The 27,954-nt window shown below is 37.2% G+C and overlaps 1 protein-coding gene across 2 annotated transcripts; it reads left to right on the top strand.

Moving 5' to 3' along the window:
- The first annotated feature begins 16 nt into the window (after positions 1-16).
- On the top strand, positions 17-26,122 carry LPL (lipoprotein lipase). 2 transcript variants are annotated; one of them, XM_045458079.1, is made up of 10 exons: positions 17-443; positions 7,731-7,900; positions 12,345-12,524; positions 14,025-14,136; positions 14,898-15,131; positions 16,363-16,605; positions 18,809-18,929; positions 20,140-20,322; positions 22,116-22,220; positions 24,608-26,122. In XM_045458079.1, coding segments are annotated over exons 1-10 (1,437 nt in total). In that variant the 5' UTR covers positions 17-355; the 3' UTR covers positions 24,609-26,122. The 2 variants fall into 2 exon arrangements, with proteins under 2 accessions (XP_045314035.1, XP_045314044.1); XM_045458088.1 differs by lacking the exon at positions 24,608-26,122 and adding an exon at positions 21,818-21,819 and having other exon boundaries at positions 145-443; positions 22,116-22,212.
- The last annotated feature ends 1,832 nt before the right edge of the window (positions 26,123-27,954 follow it).

Raw genomic sequence — 27,954 nt, 5'->3', positions numbered from 1 at the left:
CCCCCTCTTTTCTCTGGCAGGGTTGATACTCATTACAGTTTGCTCAAATACTTGGAAGAGAATTTAGAGCCCTCCCCCCAACTTCTGATTTTAAAGCCAATAGATGATGAGGTTTATTTGCATATTTCCAGTCACATAAGCAGCCGTGCAGTGGAAACAGTGTCAGACTCCATTCTCCCTTCTCCTCCTCAGAGGGAACCTGCCACTTCTAACTGCCCTGCCCTCCGTTTTAAAGGGCAACTTGCCTCACGCTGAACCGCGCCTCCAGCCTGCTCCCGTCTCAGGCTCAGCTGGTCCAACACTGTTCGCGCTCCTGCCAGAGCCCTGTAGCTCCTACAGAGAGCCCTGCCCGGAGATGGAGAGCAAAACCCTGTTCCTGATGGCTCTGGGCATATGGCTCCAGAGTCTGACCACCACCCGTGGATGGGTGGCTGCCGACCACAGTAAGTTTTGCGTGTACACTCCCCTCCACCTGCAGACTTCACTCTGTGGCCACTTCCACAAGTTACAAGGATGGGAAGGAGGAAACTGAAAGGGGTTGCAGAGGCACCCTGGAAACTTTCCTAGCCAGAGCGCCAGGCCGGGAGAAGAGTCACTGGGCTGGGATCCGGGAGGGGCAGGGAGGGATTCTCCCTCCGATCTTGCTAGAGTCTTGCTGGAGTCTTTCCCTCGTTGATCCTTCCGATCTGGCTGAGGCCGTATTTCCGGGTACGTAGGCTAAGAGACGAAGAGTAGCGGGTAGCATGAGGGGCGGACAAAGAGAGGTCGGAGGAAGGACTTAAATGGTGGAGATCCATAATAACTCTCTCGCATGCGGGCTCTGGAATGAAAGGCGCGCGGGTCAAGGTGACCCTGGCGCAGCAGCGACCCGGGCTCCGGCCTTCGTGAGCACCGACAGAGTGGCGGCTTCTGTAAGAGAAGGCCACGAAGAGGAGGGGAAGAAGCGTTGTGGGTATCTTAGAAGCACCGGGCACCAGCTCTCTGCCTTGACAGCGTAGTGGGGGACTGAGTCGCGTAGGTGGCAGCGAGTCCTGCTGTGCCAGCACCCTGCACCCCTTCCGGAGCTGGGAAGCTCGCCAGTTTCCTTCCTTCCTTTCTTTCTTCTTTCTTTCTTTCTTTCTTTCTTTCTTTCTTTCTTTCTTTCTTTCTTCTTTCTTTCTTTCTCTTTCTTTCTCTTCTTTCTTTCTTTCTTTCTGTCTTTTTCTTTCTTTCTCTTCTTTCTTTTCTTCCTTTCTCTTCCTCTTTCTTTCTTTCTTCTTTCTTTCTTTCTTTTATTGAAGAGGGAGAGAGCGTGCATGAGTCGGGGAGGGGCAGAGAGAGGAGACGTAGAATCCCAAGCAAGTCCCTTTCAGCTTAGAGCCCCACGCTGGGCTGAACTCTGGAACTTTGAGATCATGACCTGAGGGGACTGAGACACCCAGGCACCCCTCCCTAGCTTCCATTCTTGCAAATGCAACTTTTCTTAGCACCCAGAAAACCTAGGGAAGAGTTGACCCTCCTGATAACGTGTCGCAGGGACTAGCTGTCTGTCGCCACTGACTTGGGGGTTACCGGCTTTGCAATTGGCTACCCTTAATGTCCTGGGAACTCAGTCCTGCTCTGACCTGAGAAGCAGCTGCTAGCAGTGGGGCTTCAGGGAGTTTACCCTTGAACCTCAGTCACCACCCTGGAGCCCCTGGCTTGCTAGGGTTAAGGTGCTATAGGAGAGATGTGAATTTCTTTATTGTAGGGAAGACACAGGCCCAGCTCCAGACCCTTCCACTATGGAGGCAGCAGGCCTGCCCTTGAACTTTGGTTCATCTAATATACAACAACAACCAAAAACCAACTGAAGCAAGTTATAAAAGGAGGCAACATTTTTTTCTCTCTTCCCTGGTAAAATTGCAGTTAGGTCAGTGTCACTTGGATGTGCTTTCAGGTAGCATGTCCACAGACGTTCAAGTTATAGTTAAGTTTGTCCATGACTTTTCAGTTGAAAGTTTATTTCAGCAGTGTGTTGTGATAGAACATTTTTGTTAGGGTTATTTAAAAAAAAGTAGATTTCATTAATATGATTGAATAAAAAAAGTATCTTTTCTGTCAGATCAGCTTAAGAATATTGGAGGTTCAATTAGAAAGTCTTAAATATCTTATATAGTGTCATGTTCCCTTCATAGTTCCAAGAAAATGGTAGGAACAAACTCCAAATTCTTATTTAAGAAACTACACCATGGTGTGATGTTCCTTTTACCATAAACACCCGAATATGTGTTGTCCACAGTTTGTTTTTGCTGGCTCCTTAGCAATTCATGACCCTAAATTCCTGGTCTAGTCAGTGTCACCTGTCTGGTTTTTAGATTCCTCAACTCTAAAATGAGGAGTTCAGACTGCACTCAAAATTCTCTTAGGCTGGGGTGCCTGGCTGGCTCAGCCGATGGAACATGCAACTCTTGATCTCTGGATTGTGAGTTTGAGCCCCACATTATGTGTAGAGATCACTTAAGAAAATAAATAAAATCTTGAAAAAAAATTCTTGTAAGTGCCTCTAATTCATACTCTTTGATTTAAGTAGACACTTTGTGATTTATGAATTAAATTGGATTTTAACCAACATGTGCTTTTCCTGGCTGTAAATGTATTAAGGGAAGAATCATTTTTAAGTAGACTTGAAATTAATCCCTCCTATTCTTCCCTCCCACTCTCACTCCACCACCCCCCACCCTTTATATTATGCCTCTCCCATCACAGCAAATTTCCACCCCTTTTCTCCTCCAAATGAATTCATCTAGGAATGTAAGAATTTCATAGCCAAAGGATACAAGTGTGAGAGAATGGTAAACAGCACCTTCTCTGGGCTCTGACTTTACTTATTCTTGATTTTTTTCTAAGATGAAAGTAAGGATATGAGGCACTGCCTTCAGGCTCTTTGTTCTTGGAGCCACCTCAGTCTTTGCAGAGCCTCATTAGGAAACTTGAAGAGCTAAGCAAGGAGCATATGGGTCAGTGCTCAGTAACTGCACTTCTATTTGACCTGCCATAGTGAATTTCCAGGCTAACATGTGAATTAAATGTGATGGGTGATGACAGCAAAATAGCAGATTCCACATAAATAGAGTAGAGCTCAGCACTGGAGGGATGGATGAATAGTAGTATTGAAAGGTGGGAGTGAGACACAGGGGAAGAGTTAACAATGGGAAATTTTCACTTTCTTTCAGGCAGTGTACTTTTAGCTTAGCCTTCCTTCTTTGCTTTATTTTGGGAGGAGAAATTGGGCTATCTAGTTTACTGCTTCTGTTTTCACAAACATCTTTTCCATACAAATGAAAAGCAAATCTGTTAGGTGTCTACATTAGAAAAGACTAATCAATTCCGTCAAATAGGATGTTGATTTTTTTCCCCTCACCAAACTTTTTTTTTTTTTTTTTTTTTTTACCCATTCAATTTGGTTTTTGGCACTCTGCAGAAGCTGCCTGAGTCAGTAAGTATGACTATCAGTTTCAGAGAGAAGGTGAATTACTGATGAAGTCCTTTAGGTGTGCGTGTGTGTGTGTGTGTGTGTGTGTGTGTTGAGGGTGGGGGGTGGTTAGAAACTTAAAGGGAATTACATTATAATTGAACTCTTGTACCTCATCTTCAAATGCATGCTTATCCTATCCATCTGGTAACTGTGAACTGCCTTTAGAATATCTTTTCTGGAGAAGTGTCTATTCATGTCTTTTGCCCATTTCTTCACCGGATTCTTTGTTTTTTGGGTGTCGAGTTTGGTAAGTTCTTTATATTTTGGATACTAACCCTTTATCTGATATGTCATTTGTAAATATCTTCTCGCATTCCTTTTTGTAATGAGAGGATTTGTAAATATCCTCTCTCATTGCCTTTTAGTTGTGCTGATTGTTTCCTTCGCTGTGCAGAAGCTTTTTATTTTGATGAGGTCCCAGTAGTTTATTTTTGTTTTTGTTTCCCTTGCCTCTGGAGACACGTTGAGTTAGAAGTTGCTGTGGCCAAGATCAAAGAGGTTTTTGCCTGCTTTATCCTTGAGGATTTTGAGGCTTTCTGTCTTACATTTAGGTCTTTCATCCATTTTGTGTTTATTTTTGTGTATGGTATAAGAAAGTGGTCTCCAGGTTCATTCTTCTGCATGTCGCTGTCCAGTTTTCCCAGCACCACTTGCTGAAGAAACTGTCTTTATTCCATTGGATATTCTTTCCTGCTTTGTCAAAGATTAATTGGCCATACATTTGTGGGTCCAATTCTTGAGTCTCTATTCTGTTCCATTGATCTGAGTATCTGTTTTTATGCCTATACCATACTGTCTTGATGATTACACTTTTGTATTACAGCTTGAAGTCTGGGATTGTGATGCCTCCTGCTTTGGTTTTCTTTTTCAAGACTGCTTTGGCTATTCGGGGTATTTTCTGGTTCCATACAAATTTTAGGATTGTTTGTTCTAGCTCTGTGAAGAATGCCGGTGGATGGAACTAAAGCGGATTATACTAAGTGAAATTAGTCAGTCAGAGAAAGACAAATATCATATGACTTCACTCATATGAGGGCTTTAAGACACAGAACAGATGAACACAAGGAAAGGGAAGTAAAAATAATATAAGAACAGGTAGGGGGACAAAACATAGATACTCTTAAATATGGAGAACAAACAGAGGGTTACTCGAGGGGTTGTTGAAAGGGGGATGGGCTAAATGGGTAAGGGACATTAAGGAATCTACTCCTGAAATCATTGTTACAGTATAAGCTAATTTGGATGTAAATTAAAAAAAATAGAATTAAAGAAAAAAGAATATCTTTTCTGGGATGCTCAATATTTCTTCTTTCTTAGGAACAATAACATACCCTCCATAAATTTACCTTTAAAGCGCTTTCACCTCTCAATCTAATTTCATCTCTGTGAGTTATTATCCATGTTAAGTAAATACCTTGTCTTTGTTTATACACTTAGAATTTTAGCTATTTAAGAATTTAGAAATAAAGATTACATAGTCAAGAAATACATTAACTTGTAACTTGCCTGGTATCCAAGTCCTACCTTAATGCTGAATAAAGCCATCTGATGGGAACAAGTCAGAGTGGTTACATTGCTATGATAAGTTGAATTCAGGATGGAAGCACTTATAAAGGAATATACCTTAGGCAGCCCCCTTCCCACTACCCTAAGGTAGCTTTAATTTCTAAGGGGATCTGATAAAAAAGATCTTCATCCCCTTAGAAAGATAAGTGCAGTCATTAATATCATTTTCATGTATGGAACTCAGTAATTCCCTTTTAACAATTGAGTCAAATCACTTCATCTGTCAGGCAAGAGCAATTCTAGTGTATATTGGAACAACTAAAAGTAACAGCTGGCCCATATCAATTGTGTGAAAAGATAGGCTTGGAAAGTACATTCATCTTTAGGATGCTGAGACACCCTTACAAACACCAGCAGTGTGAAAATTTCTGTCAGAATGCCAAAGAGGAAGAAAAACTGACTAAACACTAGTACCATTTATGATCATGTATAGAACTGACATAGAATTGAAAACAGCACGTAGCATATAGAGTGGTGCAATCTTCCTGTCAAATGCTTCATTATGCTTTCTGTAACTTAAAATAAAAACTAATCTCCTTGAGACGTGAAATAAAAGTCTCCAAATACAAATTTGTTTGAGAATGTATGAATTTCCTTTTTTTTTTTTTTAATGTAGAAGTTATGTACTGAACAGGAAATGTTGGTAGTGGAAAATTGGACCTCTCAATGGGCTATGCAGATAATCTGTATAGAATCTATGAATTTAATAGACTTTTTTTCATGGAAATTCACAAAGCTAGCCTTAATAATTTCTGAGAATATCCTTAGTTATTTCAAAACCACCAGCAACTCTAGGGCCATCATGATGCATAACTCTAGGGGAAAATAGACCAAAGTGAGTGGCATCCTCTGGAGCTATGTAAAGCAGTAGTCTTAAATAACAGTTTAACAAATAGGTGGTGGGTGGGATATGTCTGCCAGGTCACTTGGATGATTTCTACTTCGAAAAGATTGATAATCAAATATGTTAAAATAAGATTATTGAGGAGGGATGAGTTATTTGATGTGGAGAGATGAGACAAGGTGAAACTAATTTAGTTTGAAATTTTCTAAAGCGCTTCCTAACAATTAAAAAAAAACCTTCTTGGGTATTTAGAGCAGAATAAGATTTAAAAATCTACATTTTTTTCTACTATCAGGCAAATAATAAGGCCATCAGAGTACTACCTGGTTAGGAAGGAAAAGGAAGACCTGCATCTTCAAATAAGATGGAAGGCCAAGTGTATTTTTGATGGGTGAATGGCTTTCAAGTGCAATTTTACTATCTGTAAATAAAAAAGCCTTAAATAGCAATAATTTACCACACTCTCTTATTTGAATAAATTATCTTAGAATGTTCAGGTGATAGAGATGAGAGAGAGAGAGGGAGAGAGAAAGAGAGAGAGAGAGAGAGAGAGAGAGAGATATCAACTTGTCACCTATAATGAATGACTTAGCAAGTAGCCACAATATTGCTTTAGGAATTTTAGAAAATAATTAAAAAGGAAAAAGTTGACCAGTATTCAGCTAGCTACATGAATACCTGTATATTCATTATACCATATCATTCTTGTTTTTATTTTGGCCTGGCTTTTGCAATGTTATTTGAAATTACAGATTTTCAGCATTTGAATTGTGAAAAGAGTAAATTTAGATTAAGAAATTAGAAGTACCAACTATTTATCATCTGAGTTTTAAGTAGAGGAATCTAAAATCTACAAATTATTACCATTTTATAGTAAATAATTTTTAATTTTTTTCTTGACAAGAAAGTAAATAATTTCCCCTAATATAACTTCCCTTTGATTGTGTTTGCTTTGTATAAGAGTTTGATTTTATTTGCAGCAAAATTTATTTCAAGCATTCACTGTGGTATTAGATGAAGGTTTATCAAAATTTAGAGTTATTGTCAAGAGATTCAAATGGTAGGCTGAAGTTTATTTCTCTCCTTATTCACTTTGGGATTGACTATGAAGAATCAAAGTGGATTCTTTCCCAAACCTGCTTTGCTGTAGTTTTGTAACTACAAAGCTATAAGCTATGACTTTGTGTAGAAGACAGTAAAGACGTAAGAAATAATAGAAAAAAAATATTTGGGTAAAGTATTAACCAGTTCACACATAGTATATGCATTTTTGAACAACCCACTAAGTGATTTTTCAAAAATATTTTTAACTGAGGTACCTTGCTATGGGGGTGGGAACAACTTCATATAAAAACTTCCTCAAGCTTCCAAATTTTCTTACTGCTATTATTTTTTAAAGTTATGTTATTGCAAAGGAAACAACCTTTTCTCAAGCCTATTATACAACATTTTGGGAAAAGCATTGTGTTGATATAATCCAATATTGAAAGAGGGTGAAAAATAATATATGAAATAAGTGGAATTTTACAATGCAAGAGCCATGAGCCAATGTTCTTTAGAAGAATGAGTTTTGAATTGTAACCAAGAGACCTGGATTCTGGTCTCTGTCAACTTCTATTACTAATGGAGAATTAGTCATTCTCTTGCTTAACCGACTGAGCCACCCAGGCACCCCAAGTCATTCTCTTTCAATCTATATTTATTAAAAAAAATAGAAATAAAAATATCATTGGTGGTAGTTGCTTATAAACCTAAAACATACCATAACAACAAATAAAACAAACAACCCTCCAATTAGCCACCTATCCAATTTTTCCTTTTCAGGAATTACAGGAGGAAGAGATTTTATAGATATCGAAAGTAAATTTGCTCTAAGGACCCCTGAAGACATAGCTGAAGATACTTGCCACCTCATTCCTGGAGTGACAGAATCTGTGGCTAACTGCCACTTCAACCACACCAGCAAAACCTTTGTGGTGATCCATGGCTGGACGGTAAGACAGTCTTTTTAGAAAAGAGATTGGGGTGACCCAGGCATCTTGACCCCGTGATGAGTTGTTGGGAACCCCGTGATGAGTCTTCATATATCCTGTACTTCTGCTTGCTTTCCTATGGCCTTACTTCATTTTTATTAAAAAAAATTTTTATTAATGTTTATTCACTTTTTGAGAGACAGAGCATGAGTGGGGGAGGGGCAGAGGGAGAGGGAGACAGAATCCAAAGCAGTCTCCAGGCTCTGGGCTGTTAGCATAGAGCCTGGTGCGGGGCTCAAACCCACGGACCGTGAGATCATGACCTGAGCCACCCAATCGCCCCTCCTATGGCTTTACTTTAAACTTGAGTACAGGCAATTCTGGCTCAGGGTGGGATTGTGGAATCTAAAATCACAGGTTCATGAGTATTTCCCCCCAGATAGTGCCCACCTTCATTTTACCACAGTCCCTAGTTGGTGCCCTTGAATCAGCCATTCTTGTGAGTTGGGAAAACAAGGCTTTGCTCACCTACAGAGCAGAATGTACATTTTCAGTTTAGGAAACCAGTACACACCTGGTATGATCCTGATTCATGTAGCACATTGCCAAAGCACATGCTTTCCTAAGGGAAACAACCTGTCAGAGGGAGGAGAGGGTTAGAGTGGAGTGAGGAAGTATTGATTTTGGCTCTGGCTTTGCCATTCTCCAGCTCTGTGAAGTGACTGATGCTACTTCTTATCTCTGGGCCTCAGTTGACTGATGTGTAAGACAAAGAGGTTAGACTAGTTGTCCCTCTACTTCCAACATTCTCCAATTGTAAACTTTAGGGAACTTTTTTATAGATGACAGAGGGCTAGCCAGGGAAGTGTCATGCAAAATGATTAGAAAAGGTGAAAACTGTGGTTACATTTAAAGAATGTGAATAGGTGATGTGGGTTAAGGAGTGCACTTGTGATGAGCACCAGATGTTGTATGGAAATGTTGAATCACTAAATTTTACACATGAAACTAATATTACACTGTATGTTAAGTAACTGGAAATTAAATTAAAGCTTAAAAAAAAGAAAACAACAACAACAACAAAATAAAGAATGTGAATAAAGTAGTGCTCTCTAAATATGTGGCAGTCACTTTACATGGTTCAGTTCTTAACTACTTCAGTTGGTTTTTAATATTTTAAAACTCCAGTTAGCAGATTTCATCTTTTATATAAAAAGGAGTTATATAAAATGGGACGTTAAAGAGAAATTATCTTTCCATTACGTCGGAGCTTGTGAATATAGTAAAGATACTAAATATATCCTAATGAGATGAATTAGAGAAGGATTGATAGACTTCTAGTCTTGACTTATTTTCCTGTGTAACTTAAGTACCATTCTTATTAACAATATAGGATAATTGCTATAACTTTATGGAGATGAAGGCAACTACTAACAGAATTTAGATGGATGTTTATTTTTTAAACATCTATTTACTAAGTTAACATAAATTACATATCTTATGATAAAATTATATATTCAAATTATTAACATGGATCTTTTTATATTTAAGAGTTTTAATAAGAAAAAGTAATTGTTGGTAGTTTTAGAGATGTTTTGATTGTATATAGAGTTTTAATACCTTTGTAAAAAGTATAATAAGCTTAATAAACATTTTATATGGCACAATAAATTGAATGTCTCGGACCTCACATTCTTATCCCCTGAGAGAACTTGATGCTTTAAGAATTTTTAAAAAGCATAGTTCCTTCTCATGCAAAGATGACATAACTAACCTGTATAGTGCCAATTTCTATTATGGGTCCTTCTGCCCACTAAACCCACTATATTCTTCATATCATGTGTCCTGACATTTTGAGTGCTTGAGCTCAAAGGCTAGGCCATTGGCTGTGGGACTGACTTTCATCATAAAAAGCTAGCTGGTTGGTCTATTCAGTAACTAATCTAGCCATAGAAAGGCTTCAGTTCACCTGTGAATCTGAGAATCAAAGATTTAAAAACTTTGTGCTGATTTAAGGAACCTTAGAAAAAAACCCTAGAAAAACTTTTTAGAGTTAAAGAAGCTTTCTTTTACACCCCTTTGTTCAGGGGTACTTACAGCAGTATTTTATGTTGAATTAAAAAAGAAAGGAGTATCTGTTGGGATGAGCACTGAGTGTTGTATGGAAACCAATTTGACAACAAATCTCTTATTAAAAAATAAATAAATAAAATAAAATAAAATAATACAAAAAATAAAGTTCTTCCTATGATTAAAAAAAAGAGAAAGGAGTAGATTCATTTTTAGACAGTTAATAAAGGTATCAGTCACTGTAGAAATAAGTTGGGTTTTTTGCTCTTTGATAGATTGCTTAACTTGGAAACATTGATAGTACGGAAAAACTTATAATAGGAGCTTAGAGCAAGCAAGATTTTTCTGCCTTATCTGAGGTAAGCTGTTCAGCAACTCAAGGTCATAAGACTAAGGGAAATGGGGAAATTCTTTAGTTTTGCCATGGAAAATCCAAAAGAATGCTTAGCATGTAGTATGCTTAGGGCACATCCCACAAAGCTGTTTAGACACAGCTGTCCTGGAGCTTTGCCACCTGCTTAGGTTTCATAGACCAGTGCACTAAGCACAGAGTTCTCATTGTGGTAGGAGGCCCTCACGCCAGCTGAAAGGAGGAGTGGTTAATGTTTCATTCTGAAGAACTGACATCATCCTCTCTTGAAAGGCAGTTGAAAAGTGTGGCAAACCCCCAACCACTAAGAGAGGAGAAGAGAAGACAGGACCAATTCACAGGAATTTGAGGCTAGGTCAGTGTTCTAGCCTGTTTCCTCAAAGACCCAGGCTGTGCTTAGACTTAAAGCAGCCTCACCGAAACATGTTCAAAGAAGGTTTATTAAATGAGTTTCTAATGAGCCAACGTCACCTTTGTACCTTTTTTCTTTTTTTTTTTTCTTTTTCTCTTTATGCTTGAAATGGCAATAGCTTTAATTATATCACTGCAGGTAGACTGGAAGTCAGAATGGTTGCAAGAAGACATTTATGAGGTGGTGGGTAACTTCAAGATCATCTGAATCCAACTCCTTTGTTTTGTAGGTGTCCTAAAAGGTTAAAACAGTGCCTACATTCATAGAAGTAATTATTGGAAGAGCTGGGACTGGAACCAAGATCTCCTGAGTTTCAGGCTTGCTTTTTCCTACCACAGCAATGAGGTGAAAAATTGGGCAGTTGTTAGTGTCAGGAGTGAAACAAGAACTCAGGTTTTGATAGTTTTAGTCTAGAGAATAAAGTAAACAAAATGGAAGCATAAATCTGAAAGAATCCACCATATAAGATCAAAGTTCCAAATGAAGCCCACTGGTTTGGGAATTCAAGACTCCTATATTTGCTTTTGGAATTATTCTAAGAAGAATATAGGTTTTATAGATCTCCCTTCAAAAGCTGCCTTAAACATATATTTCAGAACCTTCTTTGTTGAGTACGTATTTGAGTAACTTTTACTATGGCTACAATATGATTTCTATCAGGTCATGGTAGAGGTGGGGAGATTTGGGGATTTGAATCAAGTTACTGCTACATGCAGGCTCATGGAAGGATGGTGGAGAATTTTATAATGTGCTTTTTTAAAAATGTGCTTTGATTATTTTAAAGTGTGCATCTTTGCAGAAGTGTCTGATGTCCTCTCTGAAAGCATAAATTAAAATTTTACATAAAAAAAGTTAATGTGAGAACTCTATAGTTCTTTTGACTTTGAATTTTGGGGCTTTCTTAAACAAGAGGTAAAGAATTACAGTTGGCAGTCTCCTTATCTCCAAACAGAGCCAATCTAATTTGAGAAATGTGACTATTAAACCTCATTAATTTCCACTCTGAAAATTAAGAATTTGAGAGAACTGTAAAAAAAAAATCTGAACTGAAACTGATCATTTTCTTATGTATTAACAAACAGATTGATAAATAAATTTACCTTCTGTTAGAATTAGCGTGCTTAAAACTTTTTTTCATCAGCACATCAAATGTTGTATGTAAATAAATGACTCTTAAGAAAAAAAGAGTGCATTCACATCCTCCAAACTAATTTTGTTGGGAATAAGTTATTAGCCTAGTTGAAAGTAATTGAATTAAATTATTATAAAATAGTCTATAGCTCCAGTGCAAAATTTTAACTTATTCAGATTGATCTTTCATACAAATTACTGGTTTTACAGAATTCATAAACGAAGCTTTTAAAAATTGGTGGTGTAAACCTTAGTCTGTCATTCCTCACCTCAACACCCTTCTCTGGCATACTCAAATTTGCCTCATAAAGGGGAGTCACAAGTCTCTGAACACTGTTTTGCATAGTTTGAGTTTTCTTCCTGAGTTAATGGACAACCTTTCAGATTTGTTTTCTTTCCATTCAGCGTAAGTATATTAGGCTGTCATATCTATAACAAGTTGTATGTGGGTATTTTAAGAAAGCTTGCATCATCCTTTTCAGGTGACAGGAATGTATGAGAGTTGGGTGCCAAAACTTGTGGCTGCCCTGTACAAGAGGGAACCAGATTCCAATGTCATTGTGGTGGACTGGCTGTCACGGGCCCAGCAGCATTATCCGGTGTCTGCGGGATACACCAAGCTGGTGGGAAAGGATGTGGCCAAGTTTATCAACTGGATGGCGGTAAGATTGGGGGAAGAAGCCTTACATGTCCAAAACAGATCTCTTGGCCAGAGTGGGACAAATGGCTGGTCTTTGTTACTTTTCATCTGGGGCAATTCAAATCTTCAGAATAAGCATGGTTATTTTTCAGCCAGAAAGGAGTATTGTGATAAGAATGATAAAACTGTAAAGCCAAAGCATAGTCCTGCCCTTCCCTATCGATATTCTCATAGTGAATAGATCTGGTGAGACCAAGAAGTGACTGGGCAAAACAGACAAAAGCTTGTTATTTCAGGGCAAAGGGAAGATGTCAGGTTCAGCCAAATCCTTCCTTACCAGTTGACTGGCACATGGAAATGTTATCTTGGCTTTGACCCATTAGAATACCAATCTCTTTCATGAAAGTATTAATAATACCTATTGCTTAGTGTAGATTAAAGATCCAGATTTTTGTTGAGGGTTAGGGGAGTGATGGATTTGAGCTAGGAAGAAACTGGCAAGAAAAGTCGGTAGATATGAGATGGCTAAGGGTCAGGACTTCTGACTTAGCTGCTACTTTTATTCACTTTTTTCCTGAGGTCATCCTCTGAAAATTATCTTTGAAATGTATCTTGGTATTGGTTGAAAGGAAGCTAATACTCTGACAGGGCCAAAATATTTAAGCCAGATATGTGGAAGTAAAAAATAAGCTGTGTTTATTGGACTGACTGTTAGAAGATAAAAGTTCTTGGGGTACCTGTGTGGTTCATTCGGTTGAGTGTCCAACTCTTGATTGTAACTCAGGTCATGGGCCCAGGGTTGTGGGATTGAGCCCCGCATTGGGCTCTTGCCCTGAGAGTGGAGCCTGCTAGAGATTCTCTCCCTCTCTCTCTCTCTCCCCCTCTCCCCAACTTGAGCACACTCCCTGTCTCTAAAACTAAAGAAAAAAAAAGATTAAAGCTCTTTTCTTGACTCTTTTGCCTATCAGGAAAGTGAACCTGGGAAAATCAGATCACCTGCCTCGACCTGAGGCTTATTATCTATTGAATAAAGAGGATGGACTATATGTGTCTGCGATCCATTCCTGTTATAATATTTTCTGGTTTTAAGACATTTCCTGGCTAACTTAAAGAATAAAGTGATGTAGGGTATTTAGAGTAGGGAATACTGGCTTAAAGTTAAATATATATTTAATATATGTGTGTATCTACATATAGATACACACACATATACATATATCTACATATAAATATACAGCTATACATACACATGTCCATGCATACATATATTTTCAGATAAATGAAAATTCACATTTCCATACATTTCAATATCAGATGTATGGAAAAAGTTTGTAACTTAAATATGTTGTTAAAGAAAGAGAAAATCTCAACACTAAAGTGTTTCTTTGATCTATACCACAAAATTTAAATAAGTAGAATTAATTTTCAGTATAGCCTGCATTTCCAAAACAATATTTTTCATTTAGTTTTGATCTTTTGTACAGAACTGTAAGAACCCCTTTTTTCTTTTTCTCTTCCAAAGGAGGAATTTCACTATCCTCTGGACAATGTCCATCTCTTGGGATACAGCCTTGGAGCCCATGCTGCTGGCATTGCAGGAAGTCTGACCAATAAGAAGGTCAATAGAATTACTGGTAAGAAAGCAGTGCCAGTAGTCTATCACAGAAGAGTCGAGATGCCTGTCATTTGGAAATAGAATAAAAATATTTGTCAAATATATCTATATGTGTGTGGTGTTCCTCTCTGCTTGCCAAGCCATTTGATTATATTATGGGAGCACTTTTTTTCTGGAGAAGGAGAGAATATGGGCACTAGCTGTCCTAGACATACCACCTACTGTCAGAAGAAAGATAGAGCAGAGTTAAGCACAAAAAGCCCAGTGGTCTCTGGGAAGCTCATTTCCATCCTCCCGAGCTCTGTGCTTTGGTGTTATGTATGTCACATTTCACATCAGTACTGGGATAAATGAAAAAGGACCAACGCAAGAGCCTGTTTGGAAAAAAGAAGGCAGTCAACCAGGGCAAAGGTAGTAGATGATTTGGCATGCATAAAGAGAAAGAACGAACTCACCACTCTTTGAAGTCCTTCCCAACAGGTTCAAAAATAATTTACAAAAGGAGATCTAGTTGTTCTGAATGAAATTGCTATTTAATAGCAAGTTTCAGAGACTCAAATTCCTTTCAGAAAGAGCTAAGCTTACTTCTATGACTCTCAGTAACTTAATGATCCAATCACTACGATAAGGAGCTAATAAAAATCTATGTGGCTGCCAGTTACATACAAATGATGAACAATCGAATGCCAAGGTGACATTAGCATTGTCTAATGCTAATGGAGACTAAAATTAATGGGAATTAAAAAACATGTGAGGTCTTTTTTTTCCCCCCTCATTAAGGACTAGATCCAGCTGGACCTAACTTTGAATATGCAGAAGCTCCAAGTCGCCTTTCTCCTGATGATGCAGATTTTGTAGATGTCTTACACACATTCACCAGAGGGTCACCTGGCCGAAGTATTGGAATCCAGAAACCAGTAGGACATGTTGACATTTATCCTAATGGAGGCACTTTTCAACCAGGATGTAACATTGGGGAAGCTATCCGTGTGATTGCAGAGAGAGGCCTTGGAGGTAAATATGATTTAGACGTTAATTAAACATAAGTGTTGTTCTTAATTCTTATTGACCCAGTCTTCTACCCATTCCCCACAAGTATGCAATATGTATGCAAATGTGTATATTAAAGTATACACATTTAGCCAAGATAATTTCTGAAGAAGCTATCATATTCAGCATAATCACCTTTATACCTTAGTACTTCCTTTGATCAGATAGACAAACATTTTTTTTTCTTTTATGTATTATATTATAGACTACAATACTGAGTGAGTGAGTACTGAGCTTCCAGAGATAAAAGAAAAGAAAGGCGAGATCTATACAAGAAAACTCCATTGCCTTGGATAATAGCAGCATAAAATGACTTCTGGCACATGTTGTTATATTCTGAATATAGTTGTGAAACCATAAAGTTTATTTTGAATTGATTGAAAATAAAGGGCATGTTAATTAGTCCAAATTAATTTTGTTAGCCTTTTAGAGAGAAAGTAAAAATAAGAAACAAATCGCCATTCTCTAAAAATAAATATTCCAAAATTTAAAGAAGAAAATATAATTTAATATTGTCTTAATATTTACTTCAATAATCATGTTTGTGTTAAATTTATAATTTGTTTTAAGGGATTTTTGCATCCTTTGTGGGCAATTAAACTTACCTGTAGATATTGACTATAGGTCTTTCGTGCACATGTTATAGGACTTACAGCATAATGCTACTATTTTTAATTGTTATAGAAGCTTATGGTAATAGATACACTTTTATTACATTACTGATTATTTCTGTGATTCATTTAATGCAAAAATCAGTAGTGACACAACCTCCAATTGTACATAGTATCTACGTTAAAATACTATTCATTTAATAATTCTGCCTTTTGTGATATTGTTTCTAGGTCCATGTAGAAGTATGTTATGTTTTCAATATAAGAGAAGGATGTGACAAACTGGGGGAAGTCAACTTCTGCCTTGAATGTCTCTTACTTAGATCCTCATAAACATACAAATATAAGACAGCAGAAAAGTCAAAAGTTCTCTGCAAATTTGCAATTTTAACACTCTTAGAGATAGGTAAGAAACTCCCATCAAGAGTACCTCCTTAAATAGGACTTACATCAAGGAGTCATAGGACTAGATTCTTAGGTAATTTTATTCTGACACCACATTTAACTAGTTTAGACATGTGAGATGTAACACTCATTGTGGACTTTCATGGAGTTAAATTTTCTTTTTGTCTCTTGTTCTCCAGATGTGGACCAGCTAGTGAAGTGTTCCCATGAGCGCTCCATTCATCTCTTTATTGATTCTCTGTTGAATGAAGAAAACCCGAGTAAGGCCTACCGGTGCAATTCAAAGGAAGCCTTTGAGAAAGGGCTTTGCCTGAGTTGTAGAAAAAACCGTTGCAACAATTTGGGTTATGAGATCAATAAGGTCAGAGCCAAAAGAAGCAGCAAAATGTACCTGAAGACTCGGTCTCAGATGCCTTACAAAGGTAGGCTGGAGAATGTTGTAAATGAGGCAAATCAGTTTGATCATATTTTTTTATCACACTCATTGCATCACATGTACTGAGTCTGTCCATTACAACGGAAGTAGTGCAATGATTTTATTAAACGCTGAACCCTCACTGTATTTCTGTTGCTAGAGAGGGAGTTGTACTGGTCCATTTTACTGAAGCTCTCAATTCACATTGCCAGTAAGGCCCAGGGTACAACCTGCATTAACCTCTGTAATAGTCTTGCTTGCCACCCTTCTCTGTAATTGTGACCATTAGCATGGGCTAGCCCATTAGAACCAGGCTCAGAGCTCATTTGAAACCATCTATCCATCCAGAAAACCAAGGCCCAGGAGGCCAAATCTAGCCCCTTACCTGCTTTTGTAAATAAAGTTTTATTAGAACACAACTACACACATTCATTTTTTGTTTTTAATTGACTAAGGGTGCTTTTGTGCTACCACAGTTAAGTAATTGGGACAGAGACTGTATGGCCCACAAAGCCTAAATTATTTACCATCTGGCCCCTCACAGAAAAGGTTTGCCAACTCCTAAAGTTTGCTTTAGGCAAGAGCTATCTGTATTTTAAAATTCAACTATTCCTGGGAAAGAGAATATACCAAACCTGTAAGATATTTCCATTTTGTCATTAATTTGTTCCCAGGTGAATTTCAAACTTGGCAGCTTATTTAGAGCAAGATTTATACAGATTGAGGGGAGACAAGAAAGGAGATAATTAGGTAAATCTAGCAAGAGGAACTAATCCAGAAAAGCTAACTTATGTGGAGTCCAGGGAGAAGTCCAGGGGAAGGGATGATACTGAAATACAGTTTTCCAAGGTAAAAATGTATCTGATAGAGGCACCCACTTGTAAAATGTGTTAGAACTTCTGTAGAGGTGCATTTGGTTGCCCAGAGGTTTAGAGCAGCAATAGTTCAAGGAAACCTTTTAAGCAACGAGGAAACCTTTAGTTTCCCTGACTTTTCAGAATGAGAAAATGTGTGTGAGGTAGAGAGGAGTGTGGAATCTTTTGGAGACCTGGTGGGTATTACTCATCCCCAGGCATCCTGCTCAGTGCCATGCAGTGCTCCATCACTGTTCTTGGGGTCACTGCAGCAGTATCAACTTCTCCTGCTCTGGTCTATGGTGAGTCCTGCAAGGGCTCCACTGAAGAGAAACAGTTTCTCTTCTACTCGTTAGTAGCTGTGTGTTAAGCCTGCTGTGTTTCTTATCCCCTTAACCTCCCTCCATTCCATCTACACAGGGGTTTTAGTAGAGATGGAGAGAACAGGGAAGAGATGATGTAGAAGTTCAAGTACTTGCTTCCAGAAGCTCTCCCAAACACTTTAAGAACTGGCAGTCTTTATAGCCTCACTGATGATTCAGTGAATAAGTTTTATTGTGAGCCTGCTATAATACCTACTCTGTGCTAGATGATGGGGGGATAAAGAAGATAAACATGATCCTCTGACCTGAAGGAATTTACACATAGGGTAGAGTGTCAGACATACTCATAAAGCATGAAAAAACACAATCACAGTGTTCCATTAACAAATGCCAAATATGCTTTATACAGATATTCAGGGACAAGATGGCCAAGGAAGGGTATAGTTCATGAAGAAAGAATCATGTGTAGTTTGGTTTCTTGATTTGATTTCCCTTGTACCCAAAGATGACTACAATCTAGGGCTGCTTGACAATTCAGATATACCTAGATTCTTCCTATGCACTGAAATCACACTTTTCTTTTTTTTTTAAATTTTTTTTTCAACGTTTATTTATTTTTGGGACAGAGAGAGACAGAGCATGAACGGGGGAGGGGCAGAGAGAGAGGGAGACACAGAATCGGAAACAGGCTCCAGGCTCTGAGCCATCAGCCCAGAGCCTGACGCGGGGCTCGAACTCACGGACCGCGAGATCGTGACCTGGCTGAAGTCGGACGCTTAACCGACTGCGCCACCCAGGCGCCCCTGAAATCACACTTTTCTAAAAAGGAGTAGAATTCAAGGTCTGAACATTTGAGTAACAAACACTGTGCAGACATGAAGAAATCTTTCCAAGCCACAGTAATGGTTGTGTGTGAGCACTTCTTATTTAATCACTAGTGAGGTAGTCTGTGGTTCTGAATTGCCTGCTTATTTGGGGGCTGTGATGTTTCCATAAAAACTGATTAGCACTTGTTCCAATTTTTTCCTTATAGTCTTCCATTACCAAGTAAAGATACATTTTTCTGGGACTGAGAGTGATGCACAGACCAATCAGGTCTTTGAGATTTCTCTGTATGGCACTGTGGCTGAGAGTGAGAACATTCCTTTCACCCTGTGAGTAACCACTTGGCATTACCTCCAGCATGCGGGTTTATCATGGCACTGCTAACTGCCTTTGGTCCCTAGAACAGAAGAAGAGTAGAAAAAGAGATATTCAACAGAATTTTTAAAAAATGTTTTATTTATGCAATTTGAGAGAGAGAAAGAGCATGAGCAGGGGAGAGACAGAGAGAGAAGGAGAGAGAGAATCCCAAGCAGGCTACGCACTGCCAGTACAGAACCTGACACAGGGCTCAATCTCACAAACTGTGAGATCATGACCTGAGCCAAAATCAAAAGTCAGATGCTTAACCAACTAAACCTCCCAGGCGCCCCACAACAGAATTTTTTTAAAAAAAAAGCTTTATGGAGACACCTGGGTGGCTCATTTGGTTAAGCGTCTGCCTTCGGCTAAGGTCATGATCTCGCAGTTCGTGAGTTCGAGCCCTGCGTTGGGCTCTGTGCTGACAGCTCAGAGCCTGGAGCCTGCTTCAGATTCTGTGTGTCTGCCCCTCCCCTACTCATGTTCTGTCTCTCTCTCAAAAATAAAATAAACATTAAAAAATTAAAAAAAAAGCTTTATGACAAAAGATATTCACATTGTGCATACAATAGCACAAATTAGAAATAAATAAGTACCCAACATTGAGGCAATGGTTAAATGAATTGTGGATTAATAAGTCACTAAAATCTATCTAGTTTCTAAAACCTATAATTATAGAAAAACAGGTAAAACATGGTGAAAAATGGAAGGTAAAATATGAAGTAAACAAAGAAAGAATAGAGAATTGTATGTATGCTATGATTGTAACAAAGTAAAAATGTTCACATAGCAGTACAGATTGAAAGGGGATATATGAAAATGAATATAATGTCTCTGAATGATTCATTTATGGATTTTTTCTTAAGAATTGTATTAAATAGTTCACACTTTTAGTGTAAAAGTTAGAATAGATTAAAAGGGTGTAGATGTCTTTTAAAAGTCACTAAATGCCATTGATCTTCATCTGGAATATTTTTTTGGACACTTTTTGTATTTTTAAGATATCTCCCAAACAACAAAGCTACTTATGCGTTGGGAGGAAGAAAAATGAAAAAACAAAAAAGCAAAAAAAAAAAAAAAAAAAAAACAAAAAGCAAAAAAACCCCCCAAAAACCCCCCCAAAAAACAAACAAACAAAAAAACCCACACAGAACTAACCAAATATGCTGATTTTTTATTCAGGCCTGAAATTTCTGCGAATAAGACATACTCCTTTCTAATTTACACGGAGGTGGATATTGGGGAACTGCTAATGTTGAAACTCAAATGGAAGAGGGATTCATACTTCAGCTGGTCAGACTGGTGGAGCAGCCCCGGGTTTACTATTGAGAAGATCAGAGTAAAAGCAGGAGAGACTCAAAAAAAGTAATTAAATCAATTTCTTTCCATTCACGTTAGGCTTACCCTGTCATTACCTTGGGAGGGTACTCTTGGAGCCTTCAACATTCAGGTGGAACTTTAGTAAGCTTTGTCTTTATATCATCTAGATAATTACACCTATAATTTGGGGGAGGAGTGTTCTTTTATTATCATTACTAGGGAAGTAATAGTATTTCTGAATTTCATGAAAGAAAACATAAGCCCTGAACTGGTCACAATTATTGACCGAGAGCTGAGATGAGGATCTCAGCTTCTATTTTAGCACTGTTTCTTTTTTTCAATATATGAAATTTATTGTCAAATTGGTTTCCATACAACACCCAGTGCTCATCCCAAAAGGTGCCCTCCTCAATACCCATCACCCACCCTCCCCTCCCTCCCACCCCCCATCAACCCTCAGTTTATTCTCAGTTTTTAAGAGTCTCTTATGCTTTGGCTCTCTCCCACTCTAACCTCTTTTTTTTTTCCTTCCCTTCCCCCATAGGTTTCTGTTAAGTTTCTCAGGATCCACATAAGAGTGAAAACATATGGTATCTGTCTTTCTCTATATGGCTTATTTCACTTAACATCACACTCTCCAGTTCCATCCACGTTGCTACAAAGGGCCATATTTCCTTCTTTCTCATTGCCACATAGTACTCCATTGTGTATATAAACCACAATTTCTTTATCCATTCATCAGTTGATGGACATTTAGGCTCTTTCCATAATTTGGCTATTATTGAGAGTGCTGCTATAAACATTGGGGTACAAATGCCCCTATTTTAGCACTGTTTCTTGCAAGTACAAAACAGTTGTGGAAAGAACCTCAGAGATGTCACTTTGACATTCAAAGATTAAAACCAACATCTTCAAGAAGAATGAGATTCCAAGGTATCTTCATCCATCTCCCCAACCCCACCTCACATATATCTATAAAGAAATTGAATAGAGAGCCCCAGAGATTTTAAAACTTGTACACTAAATTTATAGGGATTTTTGCAAACTATAGTGTTTCATTATTGGTAATAAAAATGACTCTTAGTGAAATAAGTCATACAGAGAAAGACAGATACCATATGTTTTCACTCTTATGTGGATCCTGAGAAACTTAACAGAAACCATGGGGGAGGGGAAGAAAAAAAAAGTTAGCAAGGGAGGGAGCCAAAGCATAAGAGACTCTTAAAAACTGAGAATAAATTGAGGGTTGATGGTGGGGGGATGGGAAAGAGTGGAAAGTGGGTGATGGGCATTGAGTAGGGCACCTGTTGGGATGGGCACTGGGTGTTGTATGGTAACCAATTTGACAATAAATTTCATATAAAAATGACTCTTTAAATTAGGATTGATAAATTATTTCCCTCTGGTCATTTTCTTTTATAACAAACAAAGCAAAACAAACAAAAAGGAGGTTGTGGATGGAGAGGCTCTGCAGAGCATTTGTTTCTCTAACAGGGCCAGTTGAAGGATGATTTGTGAATTCCTTAATGTAGATACAAAGAAGTGGTAAAGTGGATCTTGTATTATCTCATGGTGAAAGCCTTGTGATTTTAAGGTTGCTCCAAGCTGTCCAGATTGACTACCTTTATTGCTGAACTGTGATTAGGCCCTCAAATAACCCTATGATTCAGATGTATTGCTGACCAGAATGACCTAACTTTAAACAGTGAGCTATTAGAAATATCAAAACAATTAATCAGACTGATCATGTAGGATTTAAAGATCCTTGACCAAACCATATATTTTTGAACAGTTGTTTCTATTTTCCCTTATATGTTTACATCCATTTTATTCTACAGGGTAATCTTCTGTTCCAGGGAGAAAGTATCTCATCTGCAGAAAGGAAAGGCATCTGTGGTATTTGTGAAATGCCATGACAAGTCCCTGAATAAAAAGTCTGGCTGGTGAGCATTATGGACTAAAGCTCTCTGGATATCCTGAGCTTGCCCTCTGAGGGACACTGCTTCATACATTGCTCTTCATCTTATGACTAAAGACTTGCACTGATTCTTGTTAGAATCTTCAGGTGGTCTTTCTTAGCCCTTCCATATTTACACATCAGACTTACCCATTTACTTTTCTCAATACTTCCTCTTTTTTCTTCCTCTTTCTGTTCTTTTATTTTACTTCTTGGGCTGCCACAAAATCTTCACTGCTGCATTTTCTGTATTGAATCTCTGCTAACTTTATGGATCCCGTATACAGAGCATATGACACAATAGTTATAATCATGGCTGAGGGTGTAGCCCCTCCCCAGATGTACCCAGGGGAGCAAAACATCAGCTGCAATACATAGTCCTTCTTTTTTTTAAGTTTATTTATTCTATTTTGAGAGAGAGAGAGAGAGAGAGAGAGAGAGAGAGAGAATGCGCATGCACGCACATGCAAGAAAAAGTGGGGGAGGGTCAGAGACAGAGGGAGAGAGAGAATCTCTGTGCTGACAACTCAGAGCTCCATATGCTGTTAGCATGGAGCCCCATGTGGGGCTTGAACTCACAAACCCTGAGATCATGACCTGAGCCGAAATCAAGAATCAGATGCTTAGTCAACTGAGCCACCCAGGTGCTCTCACATAGTCCTTCTTGATGCTCCAAGTGGCAGCAGACTCTAGGACAGAGAGCCAAAAGGGCAGCCATCAAGTACCCATCTCAAAATCACCAAAGATGGGGAGCTAATGGAGTTAGAATTCAGGAGACGGTTCTCTTTTCTATCTCAAAACAATCCCCTGGCCCTTACCTACATGATCTTTAAGACTAATCCACATGACAGTTGTCAGCCGAATCTTTCTAGAGTGTAATATTAAGTGGAGATTCACATGTGACCTTTCCCAGCCCCTCCTGAATTCTCACATTATCCTACTTTAATTTCTCTGCTCATTCTCCTGCCAGATTCTGAGTACTAATGGGTTAAAATAAAAGGGGAGGAAAACTTTGATCATGTCATACAAACCAGTGGCACAAGAAAAGAGGGGAAAGGCTAGGCACAACATAATCTTGATGTAGGAAAAACACTTACTTCTGGTTTGTCTTCTCTCAGTTATATTCATAGACAAAAGTACAGAATAAGAATTTCCTAATCAGAAAATCATATTAAAAACCCTATAGGGAATATCTCTATTATTGTAAATTTCTATTTTATGATGTAATTTATCCATGGGTAATTATGGATTATATATAGGTTAGGAAAAAATAGGCAAAAAGAAAATAAAATCACTCTGACTCTCTCCTCCAGGGACCACTCCCAATTAACATTAAATGTATATTGTTTTAGACCTTCTCTATGTATATATAATATTTATATATTTTTTTCATTTTTTACAAAAATAGAATTATGACATACTTTGAACGATAAGATGAAGCCGCTTTATGAAAAACATTAACGTAAGAGCACTCAAGATAAACTTGAAATAAAGTAGTTAATGGTATTCAGCCAGGCAGAATAACTGAATATTTACCTAAGTGGAGACTGTTCTACTCAGAGGCTCATTGCTTTGTTTTTCCTCATCAAAAATCTGAGACAATTTCACATTTACTTTAACTTTTAGAAAAGGAATCCTATATGAAGCTTTAAACATGCATTTATGTCACATACAAGCATATACAAATGCACATATATGTTCTCCCCAAATCAAATACAACTTTAAATCTCTGTGTGAATGTAAAAGCAAAACCTGAAAGATTAGGAAATATCTCCAGCTATTTTAAAAGTATTTCTGGTCATACTATTTATATAAGTCACAATAATATATCTGAGAAAATCTAAGGGTACATTCCTTATCTGATAATAAGATTACTGAGACCACAGATATTTAGGCAGCTGTTTTTATACATCTGAACTTTATGTGGAAGTAATTATGAACAAGGCTTGTAACATTCTGCAGTTTTTCTCTTCTGTGACTATATTAATCAAAAGTTCTCTGTCTCTTTTCTTCTGATAACACTCTTCAGAAGTCTCATTCCTCAAGAAAAGAAAATAATCAGCCATTTCATTTGGCAAGTTTTAGAATTAAGAAATCTTAAATCATATCTTGTTTGGAATCATTTGGTTCAGTCCTCTGAAAATGATAGTCCTTACTGGGATATAGCTAAGTAGGTATTAGAGTGTCTTTCATTCCTACAAGCCTGCCATTATCCACATGTGATCCATCGTCCACATCTTTCCTGGGTATATATTCACAACCTTTGTTCTGATCTTCCAGTTGAATGCTTTTATATCATGAAGGTGGGAGGAGGGATGATTGTATAACACTAAAGAGGTAATAAATTGCTCCTCCTCTTCTGCTTTTTCTCAGAAACTGGGCAAATCTACAGAAGGAAGAACAGAACACGAATTCCATGAAGAATGGAGTAACTTTTACATCAGATGCCCAGTGCTTTGGATGTTTCAAAGACAAGTTCCTTGAGTATTAATCCCAGCTCTGCTTTGTTATTTTAGGATATAATCTCAAATACAAAAAAAAAAAAAAAATGACTAATTCAATTTGAAGGGTATAGCGGCCAAATAGCACATCCTCCAACATCAAAAGATAGCAGATTTGAAAATCACTGTTTTGTCCTTTGAGAAAGAATTGAGAGCCATTTGGGCCCATGGTAAAATAATAAACCTTCTTTATATAGTAAGGTTAGTCAATAGCCTAAAGTTAAGTAGAGTTTCATATTTTATTTGAAATTCTGCATTTTCTGGACTGATGCCTTCTCAAAGTTTTCTCCAAGTCTGAATATAGAAAATGATTTTTTTTGGTGGCATGAGTTGCACCCATTAGTGCAAAATATGTTTCTGTTTTTTTTTTTTTTTTTTTTTTTTGGTTTCTGTGTTTTCCAGGATTTAACCAGGGACTAGTGACTTGGAGAGAGGAATAGAAGATGAAGTTGATAAATCACTGAAACTTTAAAACATCCCTGCAGTTGGTTGCATCATTTCTAAGTTACTAATTAAAAGAAATATAAAATTTAGATCAATTCAGTCTTAATAGGCTTTATAGTTTAATCTCTCCCCCTCCTTTGTCTCAAGATTGTATTTTAACAGCATCTTCTATGAGCCTGCTATTGCCAGCTCACACATAATTTTAAACATGGGGAAAGAAAATGATACCACAATTTCATTATCAAATTTCTGAAATTGTTTTCATCAGTTTGGGGTCATTTAATATCTTATAAGCCCTATTCAATTTTAGGTTTATCTCAGTCATGCTTTAGTCATACTTTGAGGATGTCTCTTTCTTCCCTGGTTTTGATAAGAAAATATGTGTTCAAGATCAAATTTTGAATCATGCAAGTTTTAGACAAGGACCATTTTTACTAAGTTAGGAGATGAAAAAGTATATTTCCATAAACAGTGGTTAAAACCATTGTGGGCAATTAAAAGAATCCTCAATCGCCATAGTTACATGAAATGCCATGAGAGTTATTGTTTTTAACAACTAGTCAATAGTGAGTGAACAGTTATTTATAAATTAGGTATCATACTTTCAGAATGATTTTCTCTATATTAATATGAATTGATAAAGAAGTAAAATATCTCAAAGGCTCTTGCTGGGAATCCAAACTGTAAACGTGTGTGGATATCTTAACATATATTCACATATGAAGCCCTGCATATGTGTTTATTATTCAGCATAGCTTGGAAAGTAAAAAATCAAGAGATATAGTATTGGGACATATTGGAATAGAAATTATTCCAGAAATGCCAAAACTTCAGCCTTTCTTTTGAGAAATATGGTTATGCCTATATAAAGTAATACAAACACTGTGATTAATGTCAGCCAACTTGGAATGAATTTTCTCTAAAAATAAAATGTTGGAGATTTGTTGTTGTCTTCCCCCTTTATTGCTAATTCATTAATTTCCTGGATTTGGGTTTTGAACAAGGATACATAAACTTGAGAAAATATGGATCAAATCAGTGTATGGGCCTAGGAACTCTGACTTTTGCAGACTTCACTCTATATGTATATTAACAATGCTTTGGCTTTAAATGTTATTTATTAGCTGTAAATATATGTGTGTATAAGTAAAGGGAGATTATATATATTGGAATGGCTGTGACTATCTGCGTTTATAGACAGGTGGTGCTAACTTTTGTACATGTCTTTATCAGTGATAGTCTCAATGAGCCAACTTACTCTGATGAAATAATACCAAAAAGTAGGCTTCTTTTTTCTTCTTTTTTCTTTTTTCTTTTTTAAGGAAACTTAATTAACTATGTTCAGAAATGGAATCTGCTTTTAATAAAATTGACAAAATGTTATTTTAACACTAAGTCATTATTTTGTATTGTTTTAGTCCCCTAAATAGATATTTATTCTTAGGACAGATTCATTCAGCATATTTTTTACTGAGTAAAATTTGCTGAGTAAAATTACTATGCTTGGTGAAAAAAATATAGCTTCTAAAAATTACAGTGCACATTGTGTTTTATTTTTATATTTACATTTGTACAAAGCCTTAGAGATCCTTTAAACCAACTATAAAAGAAAATAATACAGATTTTTCCCTAAATAAAATACATGAATTTTACTTGTCTACACTTACTTTTTAAGTAGTAAAATATTAGATTAATTTAAAAATTTTTGACCATTTTCTAGAATGAATTATTTTTATTTCTGAGGTCTAATTATTACCTACAAAGTGAGTTTGTGCGATAAAATCAACTATTTGATATTGGAAGGTGAATTTTTTATAAACTTTTTTTTGGGGAAAAGAATAACATACAGCCATATATGCATCTACGTAGGGATTGCTTCTTAGTACAATCAGGAAGAATTTAATCTAGAAAACAATTGTTTCATTGGCCACTGACCCAAAATTTCATGGTTAGTTAGGCATAAGACCTTCTGGACTGGGGTCTCCCTGACAGGAAGAGACTCTCCAGTTTAAATTTTGCTCACAGCCCATCAATGCATATTGATATAACCAAAAAGACAAATAATAACAGGAGTTGGTGAGGCTGCGGAGAAATGTAAGCCTGCATATATTGTTGAGGGGAATGTAAAGTGGTGTGGCCGATGTGGAAAATAGTATGACAGTGTTTTGAAAAATTAATTATAGAGTTTAACCCATATGACCCACTGATCCCACTACTAGGTATACACCCAAGAGGAGTGAACCATATCTCCACAAAGCTTTAACACAAAATAGTCATAGCAGCATTATTCATAAGAGCTCCAAATGGGAAGGAACCCAAACATCCATCAATGGGTGAAGACATAAAGAAAATATGGTATGTTCATACAAAGGAATATTGTTGAAAAGTAAAAGAACAAACTGCTGATATCTGCTACAAATTGGGTGCATCTCAAACACTTTTGCTGTATGAAAGGACCAGACACGAAAGACTCCATATTGTATGATTTCATTTGTATGAAATCCAGAAAAGGCAAATTTAGAGACAAAAAGTAGATTTAGCTGTTGCTTGGGAATGGGAGTTAGAAGAACAATTGACTACAAATGGATATAAAGGATCTTTTTTGGGATGATGAAAATTAGATGGTGGTGATGAGTGCACAACTCTGTACTTCACTAAAAAATATTATATTATACACTTAAAGTAGGTGACTTTTATAGCATGCCTCAATAAAGGTCTTAAAAATGTATATGCATAGAACTGTGGGGATAGACACAACCACTTTACATATATAAC

This window comes from Leopardus geoffroyi, chromosome B1 (genome assembly GCF_018350155.1).
Source record: "Leopardus geoffroyi isolate Oge1 chromosome B1, O.geoffroyi_Oge1_pat1.0, whole genome shotgun sequence".
Classification (NCBI taxonomy): Eukaryota; Metazoa; Chordata; class Mammalia; order Carnivora; family Felidae; genus Leopardus; species Leopardus geoffroyi.
This window is presented reverse-complemented; position numbering and strand designations above follow the sequence as displayed.

Excerpts from the sequence above, each read along its gene's own strand:
- LPL (XM_045458079.1), top strand. The coding sequence starts at position 356 with ATGGAGAGCAAAACCCTGTTCCTGATGGCTCTGGGCATATGGCTCCAG. Across the intron at positions 18,930-20,139 it reads GAGAACATTCCTTTCACCCT|GCCTGAAATTTCTGCGAATA; the intron begins GTGAGTAACCAC and ends TTTTTTATTCAG. Across the intron at positions 20,323-22,115 it reads GCAGGAGAGACTCAAAAAAA|GGTAATCTTCTGTTCCAGGG; the intron begins GTAATTAAATCA and ends TTTATTCTACAG.